At 40.1% G+C, this 21,010-nt stretch overlaps 3 protein-coding genes and 1 pseudogene across 5 annotated transcripts; 1 reads left to right on the plus strand and 3 right to left on the minus strand.

Annotated features, from left to right (window-relative positions):
- Positions 1–6,527: 6,527 nt before the first annotated feature.
- On the minus strand, positions 6,528–10,280 carry LOC106431745 (transcription factor UNE10-like). 3 transcript variants are annotated; one of them, XM_048739133.1, is made up of 7 exons: positions 9,953–10,183; positions 8,721–8,815; positions 8,179–8,647; positions 7,925–8,017; positions 7,743–7,808; positions 6,871–7,254; positions 6,528–6,791 (listed from the first exon to the last, which is right to left on the minus strand). In XM_048739133.1, exons 1-7 carry the CDS (start codon positions 9,983–9,985, stop codon positions 6,705–6,707), a joined length of 1,227 nt encoding a protein of 408 aa, XP_048595090.1. In that variant the 5' UTR covers positions 9,986–10,183; the 3' UTR covers positions 6,528–6,704. The 3 variants fall into 3 exon arrangements, with proteins under 3 accessions (XP_048595090.1, XP_048595091.1, XP_048595089.1); XM_048739134.1 differs by having other exon boundaries at positions 6,528–7,254; positions 8,721–8,810; positions 10,055–10,280; XM_048739132.1 differs by having other exon boundaries at positions 6,528–7,254.
- A 318-nt stretch (positions 10,281–10,598) lies between these two features.
- On the minus strand, positions 10,599–11,454 carry LOC106431746 (probable plastid-lipid-associated protein 11, chloroplastic). Its single transcript, XM_048739138.1, has 2 exons — positions 10,892–11,454; positions 10,599–10,821 (listed from the first exon to the last, which is right to left on the minus strand). The coding sequence occupies exons 1-2, from the start codon at positions 11,407–11,409 to the stop codon at positions 10,722–10,724; spliced, it is 618 nt and encodes a 205-aa protein (XP_048595095.1). The 5' UTR covers positions 11,410–11,454; the 3' UTR covers positions 10,599–10,721.
- A 182-nt stretch (positions 11,455–11,636) lies between these two features.
- Positions 11,637–18,815, plus strand: LOC106431742 (CCR4-NOT transcription complex subunit 1). Its single transcript, XM_013872562.3, has 28 exons — positions 11,637–11,871; positions 12,099–12,324; positions 12,420–12,522; positions 12,594–12,915; positions 13,071–13,184; positions 13,270–13,398; positions 13,478–13,657; positions 13,756–13,950; positions 14,115–14,252; positions 14,349–14,471; positions 14,544–14,672; positions 14,802–14,947; positions 15,040–15,148; positions 15,224–15,370; positions 15,454–15,501; positions 15,575–15,703; positions 15,780–16,025; positions 16,188–16,334; positions 16,425–16,556; positions 16,640–16,687; positions 16,754–16,900; positions 16,970–17,031; positions 17,193–17,346; positions 17,462–17,653; positions 17,722–17,826; positions 17,915–18,049; positions 18,140–18,349; positions 18,443–18,815. The coding sequence occupies exons 1-28, from the start codon at positions 11,767–11,769 to the stop codon at positions 18,647–18,649; spliced, it is 4,128 nt and encodes a 1,375-aa protein (XP_013728016.2). The 5' UTR covers positions 11,637–11,766; the 3' UTR covers positions 18,650–18,815.
- A 301-nt stretch (positions 18,816–19,116) lies between these two features.
- On the minus strand, positions 19,117–20,910 carry LOC106401508 (annotated as a pseudogene).
- Between the last annotated feature and the right edge of the window lie 100 nt (positions 20,911–21,010).

Genomic DNA, 21,010 nt, shown 5'->3' on the forward strand with positions numbered 1-21,010 from the left:
TCACCCACTAAAAATGTATGGTTTTTTTAAATATGTGGATCTGATAATTACATGGCCACCTAGTGACATCTAGGTACAGTTGTTGAATTCTTGATCAGGAATCAGGATGACTTGGTGTTAAAGTGAGAGAAGGACTGAAGGACCAAAGTAGAACAATGTGTCAACGAACGTGACTTCCCGTTTAGTCATTTGATACCCACTACCGGGTGAACTGTGGCACAACGAATGTGCCACGTTCCTTTTTTCACGTAACTTTTGTTCCCTACTTGGAAAAAGGATAAATTTGTGCTTCTCATTACCCTCAACCATGGCTGTTTATTTTGTTGGAAAACAAAGGACCTACTCATTAATGGAAAATGTAGAGTATCCGAAAGACTGAACTGAAAGAGGTTTATATTTTTTCATGGGCTTCTACCCCCATAAAAGCTACAGAAAATAGCTATTTCTTTTGGTTGCCCATTGGGTCGGGAAAAGATTCCCCCTTTGGTAAGGCAGGGTAACATTCTGTACAATAGTGATCTCTCATTTGTTGTTAGTGTGAAAGGAATCGGTATTTACTCAACTTTTGACTTTACTTTCATGCGGTTCATGTTTAGAAACCACACATGTGACACACTATAATTATCTAATCGTCTGCAATCAGGACGATTATTTTATTTATTGGTTTGTGCTAATGATTCTATCAAATCTACGAAAGTGCATTAAAAAGGATAAATAAAAAAACATCGTAGAAGTTTAGACATTTCAACCACCGTTTAGTTGGGGCTACTCATATTTTTTTGGAAGTATCATACTTACTATCAAACCAACTGTTGTCGACATTTGAAGTTATCTGATTTGATTTTTCTCCTTTTACAACTTTTGTGATGGCCAGATCAACTATATATCATCGAAAGCATCTTCGTGTAACTTCTTGTTTTGATTTTAAAGAAACGAAACAAAAATCCAGTGTACGTATGTTTAGTAAACAGAAAAATGGGATCTAGGGTTTGTGGTCATGACGACTGATTACTAAACTTGGCATTATTTTGGATTTGGTTATTAAGTTATATTTTGTTTACAAACATGTGGTGGTAGCCACGGCCAAGTTGACATGTTGACACCCAATCATTTTTTTTTTTAACGCTGATTTATTACGATTTTACAATTATGATATAGGAAATATTACATAGACGATTCGACAACTGACAATACTACCTGTCTTATGAAGATTTACGCCTAACTGCATCACCTGAGCCGTCCTATGAAGATCCACGCCTGACCAGATTTACTTGACACCCAATCATTTTTTTAACACTTGGTACTCAATCAAAAGTATCCTTACAATCCTGGACCAAACATGCCAGCAACTAAAACTCAAAGTAAAAGACACCAGTAGGTATCTATAGACTAATAATCCCATACACGTGGGTGAGAAGTAAATTCAAAAACCCAAAAAGGTCATGAGATTGTGAGATTGAGAGAGATCGAGTCCAACTCACAAAGCACGAACGTAGATGCTTATAACCTCTCCAAGACAAAGAATCCATGGCTTCATAATCCAGCAAGTTAAAGACCTATCGATCTTCATAAAACTTCCGAATGCGGCGAAGTCGGATAACACAAGACCCGACCAATAAACGCCTAGATAGAAACCACACCATGAAACAAGTAGCAAGGTCTAACCACTCTGAAATGATACCAAAATGAATATTGAGGACAAGCAGAATAGTCACCAGCGAACTACAACGAGTCGCAAAAGCAAAGCAATCTTAAGAATGAACACCATGCTTAGAAACAAGAACTCAAACCAACTACCAACAACAAGGACTGAACATTAGTGAATGGCAACAAAGAACCTAAGCCGGCACACATGAAAAGGCCATAATGAATCCGTTGCAAAAGAACTAAGTCAGTAAGGTCAGAGACGTAGCTCCACCAACACCACCAAAACCATCCCGTAAGTATGAGATTTGAGAGCTCTGGCTGTGTATGTGTATGAGAAGCCATTAGAGGCAAAGAATAAGGTCTTGAACTAGTTGAATAAGAGGTCTGATGAAACTAGTATGAACTTGAATCAGAAACAAAGAGACTTAGAGAGATTAAGAGATTAGAGACTAAGAAAGGGGTAGATTAAGGGAATCTGATCAAGAACACACTTTTATATTTATGAAGGAGATGGGGAAAACCCCCATACTCTCTTAAGAGTTTACAATCGACCATACATCAGTTTATATATGTTTTCACACTCTGAAACTCATAAACCTAAATCTGATGGCTCTAAATGACTTTGGGAAATGGATGGCTTGGATGTAGCTTTGGATATGGTCAAGGTAGACTGAATGGTGATTGGTTCTCCCTTGCTGGCGCCTGATTGCTTTACTTAAAGCTCCATGTATCTTCCCTCTCCTTTGGCCAGATACATGATCTCTTCTTTGCCTTTACTTTACAGCTCACGCCAGTTTGCACATTTGAATTGGAACAAGCTGTATGGATAAGGTTTCTTATCCATAAACGGTCAAGAGAGCTCAGCACCTTCCTGGTTACTTCCTAAAGCATCTCGGACAGTATATGCCTTTAGGATCTTTGCTCTCTTGCCCACTTGTTCCCCAAACCTTCTTCATGCCTTGTATCACAAGTCTTCATCAGCTGAGTGTACGGATTAGGGTTGCTTCTCTCACATTGCGCCCTATCTTTGCACAACTCCAAAACATCCCAAGACTTGATAGAAACTCTTTTGGATCAGCCATGTCCTTCCCGGGCCGTACCATCCGTACATGGCCGTACATGGCTGTCCCTATCTTTGCACCATCTACCTTTCTCTCCTTAACTCATCCAAAGACTACTCCACTTCTATCTGAACTCTTCTTAGCCATTGTCCCAACCTTATATCAGCTTCTCATCTCTTCTGAAGCTTCATAGAACTCTTCTTAAGATCTTCAAGAGCTTGCCCCTATTTATGCACAAGCTCCATTCTTCTCTTCAGTTCAACACTCCCCCTCAAGCTTGACTTTAGTTGATCCTAAGTCAAGCTTGGAACCCTGAAGAACTTCCTCATTAAAAACCTCACCAAGGAAAACCCTTTGGGACAAAACCTTGATGAGGGAAAAAGAGTAAAGTCTCCAAGGCCTAGGGATTGGCCAGTGAGTCTTTGTGCCTTACCAACAATGTAAGGGACACAAAGACTCTGGATCATGGCCTCTACAATCACCCCATGCCTTGTACTCTCCTTACTGCCTAATCTTGGTCTCTCCCCCTTTCACCTAACCTCTTGTTAGGTTGAAGTGCTCGGACACACCAGATCAGCCTCTTCTTGGAGATACAACTTCTCTTACTGAGTCTTGGCTGCTTCTTCTTCTTCTAGAGTCGCCACCTTACTCTCTTGGATCATGTAAGCTTCAACACTCCCCCTCAAGCTTGAGACTCTCACAGGAACAAGCTTGAATGGATTGCTTCATGATCCTCACACACACACCATTGCCGCTCCTCTTCTGATCTTGCCATCTTCATGGAATGCTTGTGGAAGCTTCAGCTATCTCTCCAATCACTTCACACTAGAAGCCGCCTTGATAGAGTTGCCTTCATCTTCTCACAGCCAAGAGTACTCTGTCTTAGTTTGAGTACTCTCTTGAATAGACTCGCCACAGCCTAAGCCCGGATGGCTCCTTCTTCAGATGCTTGCAATGGACTTCTTGGATCGCTTGGAAGCTCACTCAACTCCCCTCCTCAAGCTTGGATTGAGTATAGGTCCAAGCTTGCAAGTGAGCTTTAGTGAGACTTCACACCAGTGGCGCATCACCACTCTTGTATCAACTCTCCATTGCTCCACACAATGGGCAAAGTCTTCCTCTTTCAACTCGGATGGATGGTGAACCAAGAACACCTCTTGTGAACCTGAAACATCACTCAAACTCCAGCAAAGATAAGACACAAGTGCATTGGGTCAACCCTTGATGCATCATCAAGTTTGAACACCAATGTCTTTAAGCAATGCAACAGATTAAACTAGACATTTTCAAGTTCTAATCTTTGCAAGCAAACTCTCTAAGCACTAGCATGATCCTAACAGATTCAATACAAGCTACTTAGGCAATTTTTTAAAGCTTCTTTACTCAGCATTTAGACATGAATCTAATGCTTCAATGTAAGACAGCCATTTGACAGTATGCACTAGCCTTAATCAGTTTTAATTCATGAATGCAACAATACAATCCATCACACATTCATTTATAACTTAGGCTAAGCATTACTATCATCACTTATCATCAGACAATGCATTACTTTCAATCTGTTTTCAGTTCATGAGCTTCAAACAATGTCATTTCACATTTAGCAAACTCATTACTTAACAGGAGCAAGCATTTTACTCTTTAAACACTAAACAAGCCTTTAAAGCATCCTGGGACAGATTCAACTAATTATATTTAGCAATCACATTATCCTCAGGTTTAACAATCACTACACACCACAATACACAACTCATCTTATCATCTGCTCATCATTAAGAAGGTTTTAAGAATCGTTTACCACAAGGAACCAGATTGGTTCCTTAACCTTTCATGAAACCGGCCATGCTTTGTTGGACTTGAGAGTGTGGATCGTCACCCACCTCCTTCACCTTCAGTTCATGGCCTCCATCTTGTACCATCAGCTTCAAAGACCCCTCCTTTCTTCATCTCCACTAGGCGCCAAGCTCTTGACACCATCTTCTTTGGAACCGGATGTGTTCTTCTCTTGGACAAGGCGCCTTGGTACAAGGATAGCTAGGCCTTGTCCATACACCTCTGCTTCCAAGGAGAATCACCATCAGGACAGGAAGAGAACAGGATGAGGAACCATGAGAACTCGCCAAGCTTCAGTCTTCTTCTTCATAAGGAGCTGAACCGGATGGAGAGAGCTTCAATGGTTTGGATTTGAGCTGAGGAGAGAGCAGTGTGTTTGCGGAAGCTTCAGCTCAGGTTCTGATGAACCTGGCTCTGATACCATATGAGATTTGAGAGCTCTGGCTGTGTATGTGTATGAGAAGCCATTAGAGGCAAAGAATAAGGTCTTGAACTAGTTGAATAAGAGGTCTGATGAAACTAGTATGAACTTGAATCAGAAACAAAGAGACTTAGAGAGATTAAGAGATTAGAGACTAAGAAAGGGGTAGATTAAGGGAATCTGATCAAGAACACACTTTTATATTTATGAAGGAGATGGGGAAAACCCCCATACTCTCTTAAGAGTTTACAATCGACCATACATCAGTTTATATATGTTTTCACACTCTGAAACTCATAAACCTAAATCTGATGGCTCTAAATGACTTTGGGAAATGGATGGCTTGGATGTAGCTTTGGATATGGTCAAGGTAGACTGAATGGTGATTGGTTCTCCCTTGCTGGCGCCTGATTGCTTTACTTAAAGCTCCATGTATCTTCCCTCTCCTTTGGCCAGATACATGATCTCTTCTTTGCCTTTACTTTACAGCTCACGCCAGTTTGCACATTTGAATTGGAACAAGCTGTATGGATAAGGTTTCTTATCCATAAACGGTCAAGAGAGCTCAGCACCTTCCTGGTTACTTCCTAAAGCATCTCGGACAGTATATGCCTTTAGGATCTTTGCTCTCTTGCCCACTTGTTCCCCAAACCTTCTTCATGCCTTGTATCACAAGTCTTCATCAGCTGAGTGTACGGATTAGGGTTGCTTCTCTCACATTGCGCCCTATCTTTGCACAACTCCAAAACATCCCAAGACTTGATAGAAACTCTTTTGGATCAGCCATGTCCTTCCCGGGCCGTACCATCCGTACATGGCCGTACATGGCTGTCCCTATCTTTGCACCATCTACCTTTCTCTCCTTAACTCATCCAAAGACTACTCCACTTCTATCTGAACTCTTCTTAGCCATTGTCCCAACCTTATATCAGCTTCTCATCTCTTCTGAAGCTTCATAGAACTCTTCTTAAGATCTTCAAGAGCTTGCCCCTATTTATGCACAAGCTCCATTCTTCTCTTCAGTTCAACAGTAAGGAGATTCGAAGGGAGACCCATGGATTGCCATTGTCACTATCTCAACACTGAAGGTCAAACTTCAAAGATCCAAGAGAACCACGGTCAACAGAGACCACCACCAACTGGACACTGCAGAGGAATACAAACTCAAAACTAGATCTGGAAACAACCAGAGACTTCTCTTTATAGACTCCAAGTACACTCCACAGATCTGGCCGGACAACAACCAGCGAGAACCACCATTCAACGAGGGCATTGGCTGGAGCAAACTGAAGACTTAACCGGAAAAGGACACCCAATCATTTACAACACCTTTTTATAAATAAAATATTAGCTTTCCTTTTTTGTTTCTTGTAGCATATTATTGTGGAATTTTGCAGACAAAGCATATGCCGTTTTTTTCCTCCGTTTTGGCTTTTTACTTATTCTTGGTGGCCCAGTTAAAATCCTGAAAACGAAGGTTTTTTTTATCTATATTGTACCTATACTGCAATCACGCTCCTTTAGAAAGTTGGAGCTCGTTTATGTGTTTACATTGATGTTACATATTCACTCAAATATAATTATCATTTTTGGGACGAAATATAATTACAACCAGGCCTTTTTTGAAAGTATATCATATAAAGTTCATGTGTAGCCTATAGGCCCTAAACATATAAAATACAATGGAATATGTATGGTGAAGATCTGCAATACATATGTAGACTTAAACTTAGATAATATAATTATTTTGGACTTGAAGGAGGAGGTATCTGTTGCTGCATTTGCTGATATAATGCCGCCATCCTGCTATATGCTTCCATCGTCGTTTGCTGCAATTGGGAAAAAATTATTTAGATTCAGACAAGAATGAAGCATCAAGTTATATATAATAACAAAGAGTTGTATAACCTGCGAGGAACATGAAAGAAAGGCTGGCATAGTATCGTGGGTAAGAGGAGACTGAAATAGAGTGTCGGTAGAAGAGGAGGCATCCCACGGTGGAGAAGTCATGGGAACAAATGGGTTCGGCATCATGTTGGCATGGATATTAGGAGCCGTTGCAGCAGCTCGATTCATAGAATTAAGGTCGAGAAGACCTAGAGCGGGCATCCCCATGCCAAGCCCTAAACCCATGGAACTGGACATGAGAGAGAGTTGAAGTTGTTGTTGCTGCTGCTGCATGGCCATGGGAAGCATCATGGAAGGCAGGTTCATTCTGCACATCATGCTCACTTGTGCTTGAAGTTGCTTCAAGTACTCTATCACTTCATCCAACATCGACGCTTTATCCGTCTAATTCCAAAAATGTAATTTTATCAAACGGCTAGCTCCTTTTTATGCATTATTTGACCAAACAAACACAAGGGATGATCCATGAACATATTTAGGCAAGCATGCGTGTACAATAACACACTATACAGCAAGGTTGACAGTATTAATTGATTGTTTTGGTTGAATTAAGTCGACAGCCAGAAGGCGGCATATGATAATTATGGTCGTATGAATGGACCAACCGGACCAAATAGTAAAGAGATGTACAAAATCATTTTTTTAGGGGGACAAACCAATAAGAGACTGAGCTAAAGTGTGTGGAGTAGAATCATCGTATGAGGTCCATTTTTCCAGATACATTCACTTCCATTTGGTCCACCACTACGGCTATTTTCATGCCTACTAATCAACTAGTATTTAAAAAAAAAACTACAGTATTTTATATATAGTGAAAAGAGGAAAATAAAAATGTAGCGGTGATAGTTCATAATGCATGTAAAACGAGGAACCTTGCTGGAATTTGGAACCAGTTTCTGCAAAGTCTTCATCCTTTGATTGATCTTATCTCTCCTCTTCTGCAACAAAATCATGCAGGAGACAGTCACTCTTATCTTTACTGAGTATTATTATGACACAGTACGAATAACATAAAAGCTTTTCCTAAAAAAGAGAGGTTGAATTAATGAAATACTCGTTCGGTTTGGTTATGAATAGCAGCGGCTCTGCTTCTCTTAGTTGGAACTGGTGATTTTCCTCCCGCTTGCTTCTCTTCTTCTTCCTCCATCTATATTAGATTGTTGTAATTCGGAAAATATTGTTTTAGTTAAGAAAAAAATAGAAAGTGATATATATATATATATATTGATATATATATATATATATATATATATATATCTGATGACAATATTTAATTAAAAGGTGTATAGTAATGAAATAAGGAATTGCCTGTCGGCGACTGTGGCAGACGGAGTCATGATCGTAAATGGTCGTGGTTTTGGTGCAAGGCTTCCCGCCGGAGCTGGAATTATCATCCAGCGATGTTGAGGTGAAACCGTATGTTTCAAACGTTAGGTTTTGGCTCCCGCCGGTGCTCCACTCTGAGGCCACTCTGGCTCGTTTTCCACCAGCCATGGGATGACCATTGCTACACGAGTCCACGTGGGTGTCTGGCTGGCTCTGCTGCTCGGGGACAAGCGCATCCAAGCCGGCCCTGGAAGAGCGGTGGTGGAACCATGGGACGAGCTCATCGGTGGGCTTAGGGTTAGGAAAGCGAGTAGCTTGGTCTACTATCGACTCCAATGTTCCACCGGCGCCTCTTAAATTCTTTGATGGAGCAGGCACTTGCGTTGGACCTAAGCTGTTCAACCCCAGTTGTCCGTTTTCCCACGTCAGCTCGGCTACCTCGTAGTTTAGCCTGCAAATGATATATAGATAACTTAAGTTATTATATATTTGTATATTTATATGAAATATATATAGGTTTATACATGGGGATATATGCAGCTTTTGTGGAGCCGACGGTGGCCGCCGGACTATCATCGATGTGGCAGTATGGAACACGCTGGCTCATCTCAAAGCTGTGCTGTGTGATAATATTGCTATTATCAATGTTAGAAGATATATTGTGTTGTTGGGGGTGTTCTCTTTCTTAATTTCTGAAATTTTTATTATGTGAACTTTTGGTAGCAATGGAGAAGTAGGGACATCATACTTGACTACTTATATATGGCCTAGGTCCCTTCTTTTTTTTTTTTTTTTTTTTTTTTTTGGTCGAAGGTCCCTTCTTTTAAAGTCCTGTTTGATAGCTGTTGAATGTTTTGTTGACAGCTTTATTAGATTAACGGTAAATATGTGAACTAATAACGTATAGTTTGATTGGTTATAAAGTGTGATTTGACAAAATAATATGTATTGATTACTCAAATGTTATTCAACTCCAACTAGGATTATACTTTGTAGAAGTTGCTCATTAGGCATCTAACTAGGCAAAAACTTTGATTTAAAAATAAATAAATAAAAATATTATTCAACTAAACTCATTTCACAGACAACAAATATATTAATTAAATATCATATGATAGTTAAATCACTAGATTATATACAATTATAACATTACTAATAAAATTATGCTAATATATGATTTTATACAATTTTATCGTACAAAAATATAAATTATTAATCTCACATTTATATGAATTGTATAGTTTAATGTCAAATATAAGATATACTTCATACAATTTTATCATATTAGAAAGTACATATAAGATGAATATATGAAATTTATATGAACTATATAGTTTTATTTCAAATTATAAATATTTATCATATAATTAATTTTATTTTAGTATTGTATATACTATATATATATATATCATATTCATAACTTATAGTTTTATCATTTTACAATTTTTATAAATGCATTATAAATTTAGAATATGATATATTTCTATTATGTGTTTCACAAATATGATAGAAATATTGTTTGCTTTGGATTTAGAGTTTTGTTTTTAGGGACCGAATACATTTCATATCAATTTGTATACAAATGTTTGTATTACCACAAACTATGATTTCTATTATGTTTGATACAAAGATAAGAAATATATAGTACAACTTAGTACATAAATTTCACCGTTCACTTCTCCAATTGTGATTTCCATTTTCAGTGTCATTTGTTGAATCATCATATCGTTAATCACTACAAGGTCACATGATTTACCTTGACTTTTCTCTCTACTGGTTTGAGCGTCATCACTCCCGAAAGGCGATCATAGATTTCCGGTGACCAATAATTTTTTTCTTTTTAAACCAATTAATTTACCTTTTAGTGGTGGTTGAGGTGGTGGTGACTGCGGTGATGGTAGTCGACTGATGAATGTCACTATGGAGAAAATGAAGGTGACTATGGAAGAAGAAGTGATTGGTGAAACGGTGCTGGTTGATATGGAAGAAACTATGCTAGATGAGGCGGCGTCGTTGGAGGTAATCAGAATAATGTAATGCACATGTCGCCGCCAGGAAGGACGTTACCTCTTGCTTAGTGAGATCGCTGATCAGCTACGTTATCCCAACAGATACACACATTACTTCTCCTACATCATGTGTCTATCAGTTTGTGTCGGAGATAGAGAGAGAGCCTTTGTTGCTAGGAAACACACTTGTAAACGTCATTATCATGTTTGTATAAATGGTGATGAATGGAGCAGGTAACAAGTAACAAGAGTGTTGCTGGAGCGCGTCCATGGGGGATCGTCTTCACGGTCATGGAGCTCACCAAGATATGGGTTTAGGAAACAAGGTTTCATAAGACATGCATGCACCAGGAATTGTGAAAGTGGTGTGGTGTTCTGAAGCACTTAGCTATATGTGCAAATGTCTGCATTTGGCATTAAAAGTAGATGATGTAAAGTCGTAGAATAGAGTAGTGTAGTGTTGATGTACAAAACAAAGATCATTAAAAAGGAGGAGATGCATTGTTGAGTAACAGATCATTCTTTCCAGTTAAAAGGAGCACGATCAACAACTAAGTAGTCCCCTCTGATGTCCTTGGCCACTCTGATGTCACCATCCATATACACATTTTCAAACCTGCAACCAAAACCAAATTCTCTAGTCTCAAAACACTAAACTATTATCGTAATGAAGAAGAAGAACTCACCAGCCCTGGCCAAATGGTGGGAGTGGGATCTCCCAATTGCTTCCTCTCAACACGGCACTAGTGAATTTGAAATTGACTCTCTGCGGGGAAGAGATGTCGATATCGGAGCGTACAAAGAAAACGCCGTCGGGCGGGAAAGTGATGACGTTGTTGAGCGTCCCTTTCCTCACATCGATCACCTGCAGTACCTCTCCAGCGCGCGTGCCGAACAACCCCGCCTTCTCTATGATGAACAGCTGTTCTTTCTCCGTCGTCCACAGTAGTCTCCACGTGGCAGACAGCGAATCTCCTGTGGTGACGGAGCTTCCCCCGATCACCGCCATGGCCTCGATGGCATTCACGATCGCGTCTCGCTTCACGGCGTCTTTCTGGGTTCTCAGACCTCGGTCCTGGTCGGAGATGAGATCCATCAGGTTCCGCTTGGCTCGCTGTGCGGCGAAGAGCGAACACCTTGTTCCAAAACTGCGACGGACCCCCCCGAGCGGAGGTGGAGGAGATGCTAACAGCGCGAGCGCCATTATTCCTTGTTTGTTGTGTTGTGTATTGAATCGATTTGATCCATTCCCGTAGAGAATGTATGTGTTTTTAATGGACTGGGCTTTAAAAACCAATGAGATTACAATTGGCTTTTTGATGGGCTCGGCTTTAAAAATAATGGTGTCCCTCTGAATGGGCTTATGTTAGTAATTTTGATGCGACGACGTTTCGACCATCGCCGAGCCTAATTAAATTGTTAGGATTAGTTAAAGAAAGATTATCGGGTGAAGAAGACGGGCAACGTAAACACAAACAATAAACCCAACGCGAATGAACGAACGAACGATCGAATATCGAAGTCCTTTCAACTCGACTCATGCATTGAAGTTGGATCTCCGATGGCAATGCTCATGATTCCCTCCAAGGTCTCCAGTCATGTCCGGTTCTTACTTATGGAATTCAACGATTCCGACTATCACTCTCTGGCCCAAGAGATTTGTGAGGTGCTCTCTCTCTCTCTCTTATTCCGGCTATGTGTATATGACTCAATTTCTCGAGGATGAATTAAGCAATGGTTTGTGGAGTTATGGGATCCATCATCGTTATGGTTTGTTCCATATCTTTTTATTGTTCTTGAGAATTCTTGTGAAATCAAATTGTTGCAAGAGAAAAAATGGTGCGTGGCTTGCTTTTCTATTGTTTTTTGATGATTCAATAATCTTCACTGCAGTTCTTTGACTATGGAGTAGAAACTAGCATTTGCGTTCTCAAGACCTGCTTCACCTTTTGGAAAGAAGGCCACACAAATAGATTGCAAATTGAGAATGTAGTATCCTTGGTTCTCAAACGTGTCTTGGAAATGCCTTATTTCGCGACACTGCTTTCTTGCGCACTCCAAGGTTTTGAGGTCACTCCAGAGTTCGTCACTGCATTTCACTCTGATGCAAGCACAAGTGGTAACTTTCCATGATTCTTCTTTCCTCTCCGTTAGATATCTTTCTTTTTTGTGCAGCTGAGATTGACAGTCTTCTTTTTCTTCCAAAACATTTAGATTCCTTCATGCAGATTTTATCCTGCCATCAGTCTAGTGATAAACTCCAATTTGTTCCCAACCCTTTCCCTTCAGTGGGACTGCATGAAGCTGACGTTTTCAGGTTTTGGTTATTAGTTTCCTTTCTGTTTGGCAGAGATTGTATCTCTAATATGGTTTCCCTCTTTGCTCTAGGAGCATGGATTTAAATAGCCTTGATGCTATCTTAACTGAAACTGCGAAGGAGACTAGTGTGGGAGATCTCATAGAAGAATTGGGTTATGGATTCACCTCTGATGCCTCACTATGCAAAGAGATCTTGTCCCTTTTCTTGCCATTAACAGAGGCTGCTATCTCAAGAATTCTTGTCGTTGTTGTTCGTACGTATGCTGGTCTTAAAGATAATTACGACGCCTTTCTAACATTCAGTTCGTCCCTTGGATGTTGCACCCCAACCGAACTTCACACACCAAAGTCATGGAATGTTGACATCCTTTTTGAGACAATTAAACAGCTAGTAAGTTCTAAAATCCTTGCTTCTTCCTCTGCCAGTCACCGTTTCAGATTCAATAGATAATATAAGTGTTTCTTCTCTACTTCGTTATCAAACGATCCTTGTTCGTTTCCTTGACTGTGATTTTGTTGTTACTATTGTCTGCTAATGCATTGCAGGCTCCTGGCACAATCTGGCCGACTGTAATTGAAAATCTGGATCATGAAGGATTTGATATTCCTAACATGGAGGCTTTCTTGTTTTTCATGATGGTTGTTAGAAATATCTGCAAGGTGTGCTATCAAACTGGATAATCTTCATGATTTCTTGATTTCCGCTTATATTGTTGTTTCAAGGGTTTAAAACTAATTCTCGCAGGACCCATTTCCTCTTCATGCCATTTGTTCTTTTGTGTGGAAAAATATGGAGGGTCAGCTATCTTTTCTTAAGCATGCAGTATTGGCACCGCCAGAAATATTCACCTTTGTCCACTCTACTAGGAAGCTGGTGGGATCTATTTCATCATTGTCAGACATGTTCTTCTCCAGTTAACTGTTACTAGTCTGACCAGCTGTGTTTTTCTTAGTTGCCTATGGACATCGATGAGCAATTAGCACTTTCCAATCATGCATGGCGGTCTCTTGATCTTTTAGATGTGCTATGCCAGTTGGCCGAGAGTGGGCATGCTGTTTCAGTTCGTTCATTGCTTCAGTATCCACTGGTCCATTGTCCTAGAACCTTGCTTCTTGGGATGACTCATATTGAAGTAATTTCTGGATACTATTCTTTGGTGATATAGGCTCTTAACCTTGATTTTTTTTTGATGTTTGTGTTGGGCTGTGTACATGGCTACCGTTGTTGCAGACTGCTTGTAATATCATTCAGCGTGAGGTGGTATCTGATTTACTTCCCCTGATGATAAAGAATACCCAGGATATTGGTTTTGTCCTTAACCTCTGGCAGCTGAATAGAGAATTTGTTATTTGGGGTCTTTTAGATGCCCAAAATCTCGGACCAGACAGCATGCTCAGAATAATTGATATCTTCCATGAGCTTAAGGTAATTGTGGGAAAAAAATCGAGTTATTTTCATTTGCATCCCATAAGTAGCTTGGAGAAGTAGCTCAAGTTTTGCAATCGACCCTAGCTCTATTACCTTAAATTGTTTCGTATTCAGCTTCTCTATATTTATCAACTAATCATTTGCCGATATAATTATTTCAGATTCTCTCTTCTGTTATAAACTCAGTTCCGCTGTCACTTGGCATCAAATTGGCAATCCTTGCCTCACAGAGAGGGTTTCTAGAGATTGAGAGTTGGTTGTCAAAATGCATTTTTCTGTACAAGGATGTCCTTTTTGAGGTAGTATATTATTTCTTACTAGCAAGTTTGTGTTATGATTTCTGTGTAATTGAGAAAATGGCATACACATTATAAATTCATGTTTTGTAATTTTAGGAGTGCCTCAAGGTTATCAAAGACATTCATTTTCAGAAATCGAAGGATATTTTTTCCAAACAGTTCCGTTCCACTGATCTTATGTCAGATCTTTGTTTGGATGCAACATCTTTCCTTTTGAATGTTAGTTTCCCCTCTTGGTTTCATACATATGTAAGATTTTTTTATTTTCTGATAAAATGTGATGTTGTGCAGGCTTTGAAACCGCATACTAACGTAATTACATCACGTCAACTGTTTGAAGAATTAGAAAAGGTCCATGAAGCAGTTTTGAACATAGGAACTTTTGTTGCTGCAGCGGAGAGAAAGGATAATCCAATAGAGGTAACATAGTATGATGTACTTTTGAAACTTGAAAAGCATATGATGACCTTTAGGTTATTATGATGACCAATGTGTCAAAATTCTACTATTTATTTCGACAATGACAAGGAGAGGCATCTTTTAATTCAGGCGCCACCTTCAGAAGTTCAGGACAAAATCTATTTCATAATGAATAATGTCTCAGCAGCAAACGTTGAATCCAAAGGGAAAGAATTCTCTGAAATTTTGTCTATTCAGTACTACCCTTGGTTTGCCCAGTATATGGTCATAAAAAGGTATATGTTGTCGTGCTATATGTATGCAAGTGATGATAGGAGTTTCTCTCTCTTCTTATTGTTTTTTTCTGCTTGTGTTAAATTCGTTACAGAGTGAGTACCGAGCAACAGTTTCATGACTTGTACTTGAAGTTCTTGGACAAAGTTAATTCCCAGCAATTATACAAGGAGATAGTCCAAGCTTCCTATGAGAACTGCAAGGTAACTTTTTCAAAGGTTTGCTGTGCTGTTTTTATTTTGTTGGGACATCAGTCCTTAATTACTTTTCTTTTCCAGGTTCTGTTAGGTTCAGCGCTCATAAAGTCAGATTCAGAAGAGCGGTCCTTGCTTAAAAACTTAGGCAGCTGGCTTGGGAAGGTGACCATTGGAAGGAATCGCGTTTTAAGGGCGTGTGAAATAGATCCAAAATCACTGATAATTGATGTAATTCTTGCTCTTTATTTCACTGTTTTGGTTCTCATTCTTTTTTTGTTGTTGTGGGACTTATTATTATCTTCTCTTTGCAGGCATATGAAAAAGGGCTGCTTATTGCTATCCTTCCGTTCACTGCAAAGGTTTGCGTGGGATGATCCATAAGACTAAATTTTTATATGATTGTAGGCTGGCTTCTAAGTTATGGTACTTCAGGTTTTGGAATCATGCCAAAGCAGTATTGCATATCAACCTCCGAATCCATGGACTATGCCTATACTCGGGTTGCTGTCAGAGATTTATTCAATGCCAAACCTTAAAATGAACCTGAAGTTTGAGATAGAGGTATGTACTGAGTAGAATTTGAATATGATGGACCAATGTTCCACTTGTGTATCAAAGAGTTGTTTCACTTCTTCAGATTTTTTTCAAGAACATTGGGGTTAATATCAAAAGTGTAAAACCAACTTCCCTTCTGAAGAACCGGAACAGAGAAATAGATGGAAATCCTGATTTTAGGAACAAAGATGTTGGTATGGCCCAGGGATCCCGACCACAGATGATCGATGAGTTTAAATCTGAAAATATTTCTCCGCAAAACCATGTAGAGCTACCTACCAATGCAGGCATTCATTATGCAGGCGTTCATTCAAAGTTATTGCCACAGGTTAATTCTGACATCACTGTTGGTTGTCCCTTTCAGTGCTATGGCTTTTCCCTCTTAATGAAAATATGATACTTGTAGTCTCTCTACGTACAAAATTTTGGTTGTATATTCGTTTTGGAGGCGTTTGTTTACTCTATTGTTATGTTTGTCTCTATGGTTCAGGCAACCATGCTTTTTTCTGAATGGTGTCAGATCTGCAGTCACCCTGGTGAAAATGATGCATCACGTACCCGCCATGTCTTGCATTTATATCAAAGTGGACTACTGAAGGGAGATGATAAAACTGAGAGCTTTTTCCGTATTCTTACAGTAATACCGCCTTCAAATATTTTCAGCATCAAGACATGAAAAATATTCAAGAGGCCTTGATTATTGAGCTGGATTTCTCTGTTTCCTTAGGAATATTCTATTGCTCATTGCATATCATCTCGGGAAACGAATTCTGGTGCCCTGCAATCTACTCAGGAAGTTCTGGAACCATCATTCATTGCCATCGATATCTATGCCAAACTTGTGTTTTCTATCTTGGATGTACATATTGTTACTTGACTATTTCATCGCATTCAACTTGGCTCAATACATTCTGGCTAAGTTTCTATTTTGCTCCCCTTCAGTATTTTCGTGAGCAGGAGTTTAGCTGCAAATCCTTTCTTCTTTCGAAGGTCAGCCGATTTTTCATTTATTTGTGAAAAGATTAGACAAGGTTTGACATTGATTTCTGACTGCAGATAGTGACTGTCATTGTGAGATCTATTTTAAAGGACGCAGATGACGAAAAGACACCACTTTATCCAAGACCATATTTCAGATTGTTCATCAACTTGCTGCTTGATTTATCTTCCTGGGACCATATAACCGATAGTGAAAACTATCAGGTGCGTCTGATTTTGTCTGTAAAGTTGTTGCTATCTATTTTGCTATTGATGTTCTAATTGTTTTAGCAGGTTTTAGTAGTTTTCGCAAATGCATTTCACGCGCTGCAGCCTCTTAAAATCCCCGCGTTCAGGTTACCGACATATACTTGTTTCTCTTGTAGCATTTTAGTTAAACCAACTGACAAGCAGTAGAGTTTTTTTGTTGGCACATCGTTCGTCCTTTCATCGGGTGATCATACTTGTTCCTCATTTGCTTTGATTGCTTCACTAAGGTGTTTGGAAAATTTTCCAGCTTAGCGTGGCTAGAACTGGTTAGTCACAGAAGCTTCATGCTCAAACTACTCTCCCTAAATGGTCAGAAGGGTTGGCCGTATGCTCAACACCTGCTGGTGGGTTTGCTTCAGTTTCTTGAGCCTTTTTTGAGAAGTGCTGAGCTAAGCGGACCGGTTTGTGCCTTCTCCTGTTTGACTTTTGAATCCATTATTAAGAACATGAATGGATGATCTTGCATATGTATATATATATATATGTGATATATACATTTGTTTAACACTCCCGTAGGTTTATCTGCTATACAAAGGCACACTGGAAGTATTGTTGATGTTGCTTCATGAGTACCCGGAGTTTCTTTGTGGTTACCATTTTACTTTCTGTAATGTCATTCCTCCCAGTTGCGTACAAATGCGGAACATTATCCTAGGTGCTTATCCGCGAAACATGAGGGTTCCAGACCCGTCGACTCCAAACTTGATGGTAGTTGATCATATTCAGTTATGGAACATGTTTCCCTGTCCTCCAGACTAAGTATGAGTTGACTGCAGATTGATCGACTGCCTCAGATAGTTGAAGCTCCATGTATCCTTTCTGAAATCGACGCTCTACTTAAACAAAAGCGAATGAAGAGCCACTTGGATGAGTATCTTTCGGTAAGAAAACAAACTTTTTTGGTGTTTTTTTGTTTTTTTTTCATTTGCGTCAACGCTCTGTCTTTAATTCTTCTCATGATTTACGCAGATGAGGCAACATGATTTTAGTTTCCTAAATGGACTGAAGCATAACCTACTATTCCGAAACAGTGAGGCTGATTCAGCTGGCACTAGATACAATGTACCATTGGTCAACGCACTTGTCCTCTATGTTGGACTGCAGGTATGCTATTTTTCATAACGAATATCTATTTCTACGTGGGTTTTGGAAACAGTTTTATGTTAATCTGGTGGGCGGGATCTTCTTTTACAGGCTATTCAGCAGCTACAGGCAGACGTGTCTGAGAGTCGGAGTAATGCACATACTGCCGCCATGCAGATGTTCAAGGCTTTAAGTTGTGAACTTGACGCGGAAGGACTTTACCTGTTGCTTAGTGCAATTGCCAACCAGCTAGGTCATCCCAACAGACACACACATTACTTCTCCTACATCATGCTCTATCTGTTTTTTGAGTCGGACCAGGTACGGAGATAAACAGGCTTTGTTGCTAGGAAACACACTTCTAAACATCATCGTCATGTGTTGTATATTAAGTGGTGATGCATTATGGTGCAGGAAATCATCAAGGAGCAGGTAACAAGAGTGTTGTTGGAGCGCCTAACCGTGAAGGGGCCACATCCATGGGGGCTCGTCTTCACGGTCACGGAGCTCACCAAGAATCCTAGATATGGGTTTAGGGAACAAGGGTTCATAAGGTGTGCACCAGGAATTGAGGAAGTATTTGAATCAGTTGCCAGTTCTGAAGCGGGGGTGAACACTTAGCTATATGTGTAAATGTGGCATCAGATAATATCATGTAAAGTCGTAGAATAGAGTAGTCTTCTTCTAATTGATGTACAAAATGAAGATCATAAAGAAGACGGAATGTAAATCATGCTTGTATAATCCTTTAAAGCTATGGGATGTCCATATATATACACTAACAAAATTACTCTTAAAGAACAAAAAACCGTGATTGTTTGCAACGCATCGCAATGCAATGGGTAAATGCAAAGCTGAGTAAGAAGCAGGATGAATGCTCCTCCCGGGAACGACAAAAGCCTTCCGTATTGGTATTACAGTCCCTCTGCTGTTTCCTAACGTCAAGTCAGCAAGCCAATAGTCATTACCATCGACTACTTCATATCACGAGCTTCAAGAGTCTAATGAGTTGGAAACTCGCCGCTCTCTTATATCAGAGCTTCAACCTGCAGAGAATGGTCACCCATACACCAGAATGACCAACAAAGGAACTAAAAATCCCAAAGAGGGATATGTTTTATTCTCTTGATGTGCGTCGTATTCTTTTAAAGTTTCCATCAACACTAGTATAAAGATTACACTAAGACAAGTTAACCCGTATGCCTTCAAAATTCAAGGCGTACAGAAGTTGCTACATTTACAACGAGGAAGCTGAAGGAAGACATGCATTGTTCAGTAACAATACTGTTCCCGTGCGAACCTCTTACTGCATGCTGCTCCGGTGATATTTGACCTTCAACCCTTTAAACTGGTAAAAAATTTACCGCCTTTTCTCCACATTCTGATACCCTCAAGCTCTGCAGACAGCAAAGATCTCGTATCGGGCCTCCACTTGAGCTCTTTCAGCACATAGAAAAGGGAAGCAAGTTCTGGAGTAACTTCGTTGTCTTTTATCTTACTACACGAGACTACCATTAGTCTTTGAAGACCCTTCCATGAAAGAAGTACTGATTCTAGACCTCCTGTCGTCAGCAATGAGCAATGTTCGAGATAAAGTAGCTTCACTCTCCTAACAAAGACACACATTTTCCATCAGAGAAAGATCATAAAACAAAAAAAAAAGGGTTTCCTTACCTACAGAGTGAGGCTAAGGCAAACAAATCGTCTTGGAAACCCCAGCAGTTACGGAGCACAATATCCCGAACATTGCCACAAACTAGAAACAAAGATTTAGTGCTCTTCATATTCCTCAGGTGACACCGTTCTAAGTGCAACTCCTGGAGCATAGGACAGACTCCGAGATGCTCATCGAGGCCGGGATTAGAATCGATAGACTTGCAAGAGCGAAGCTTGTGAGATTGGCACAGAAAGAGAGAGCAGCAGCCAACCAACCAGCATCCATCCGATGGTCATGAAAAGTCAAATCCTCGAGCATTTGGCAGCACTCCCCAATTGCCTTGATGCCATCATAACTAGCCTCTTGCAATTTTGAGCTAGAATGGTTAGCCCGATGTCGGACACCACCACGGAAGTCGTGAAAAACCCCCCATCCATCCTTGCTGTCAGCTTCATTACCTGCAGATTTACACATCCTGAAATGCCCTTTAAGGACAAATCTCCGCAACAATGGAGCTCCAGCTCCTGCAATGTACGACACGTGTCGGAGAGGGTGGCCAGGCCGTATTCGCTCGCGCCAAACACAGCAATTCTCCTCAAATTGGGATACTTTTGGGCAATCAAGTGGAGTCCTTGGTGAATCCTGTCGGAAGACAAGTCATCATGATGGGTACTACTAGTGCTGCTGCTGATAGGAAGAGAGAAGAAGGAGGAGGGTTTAAAGGACAACAAGACACCCGAGTTTGGCGCGAGCCGGAGACATGAACTAGGGACGGTATCGATTTGGGTGAGAGCAGGGAAGCGTGCGAAAAGGCGACCAGACTCGAGAAAGTGCCAGTCGAGGAGCTTAAGAGATTGAACCAAGCGGCCGTGAAGAAACAACCAACGCTTGCAGACGAGCGAAGTGGAGACGAGGTGAGAAATGGGAAGCTTGGAGAAGACGCGGAGGAGAAGCTGATCAGAGAGGAGGAGGGAGCTGTAATCCAATTTGGAATTGTGCATGTTCGATGAGGAATTTGGGGATTTCTCTCATTAGGATTTCACTTTCTGCTTTTTATCATTTCAAACAATTTTTTACCTTTTCTTACCACCACTAACAGCTTTTGCCTTCCTCTCATCTTCTACCCATACACGTTCGTTAGGGGTATTATCAACTTGTTGTTTCTTTTCTTTTGTATTTTCAAATCTATAAAGGTAAACTTTGGGTTAGGAGTATCTTTCTTATCGTGATAAAGATGACTGGATGCTACCAAAAAAAAACAATTTAGGATTTTGTCTGTATATACCCACACAATTATCAATTGGTATTGGATTGGATTGGATTTT

Source organism: Brassica napus, chromosome A9 (genome assembly GCF_020379485.1).
Source record: "Brassica napus cultivar Da-Ae chromosome A9, Da-Ae, whole genome shotgun sequence".
Lineage (NCBI taxonomy): Eukaryota > Viridiplantae > Streptophyta > Magnoliopsida > Brassicales > Brassicaceae > Brassica > Brassica napus.

What these genes read in the sequence shown, in the direction of transcription:
- LOC106431742 (XM_013872562.3), top strand. Translation starts at nt 11,767, where the DNA reads ATGGCAATGCTCATGATTCCCTCCAAGGTCTCCAGTCATGTCCGGTTC. An exon ending in TGGCCCAAGAGATTTGTGAG is followed by an intron (nt 11,872 to 12,098) that starts GTGCTCTCTCTC and finishes TCTTCACTGCAG; the next exon opens with TTCTTTGACTATGGAGTAGA. An exon ending in CTTCCTATGAGAACTGCAAG is followed by an intron (nt 15,149 to 15,223) that starts GTAACTTTTTCA and finishes TTTCTTTTCCAG; the next exon opens with GTTCTGTTAGGTTCAGCGCT.
- LOC106431746 (XM_048739138.1), bottom strand. Translation starts at nt 11,409, where the DNA reads ATGGCGCTCGCGCTGTTAGCATCTCCTCCACCTCCGCTCGGGGGGGTC. An exon ending in CCACCATTTGGCCAGGGCTG is followed by an intron (nt 10,822 to 10,891) that starts GTGAGTTCTTCT and finishes TTTTGGTTGCAG; the next exon opens with GTTTGAAAATGTGTATATGG.
- LOC106431745 (XM_048739132.1), bottom strand. Translation starts at nt 9,985, where the DNA reads ATGACGCTCAAACCAGTAGAGAGAAAAGTCAAG. An exon ending in TCTGCCACAGTCGCCGACAG is followed by an intron (nt 8,018 to 8,178) that starts GCAATTCCTTAT and finishes AATCTAATATAG; the next exon opens with ATGGAGGAAGAAGAAGAGAA. An exon ending in TTCATAACCAAACCGAACGA is followed by an intron (nt 7,809 to 7,924) that starts GTATTTCATTAA and finishes ATTTTGTTGCAG; the next exon opens with AAGAGGAGAGATAAGATCAA.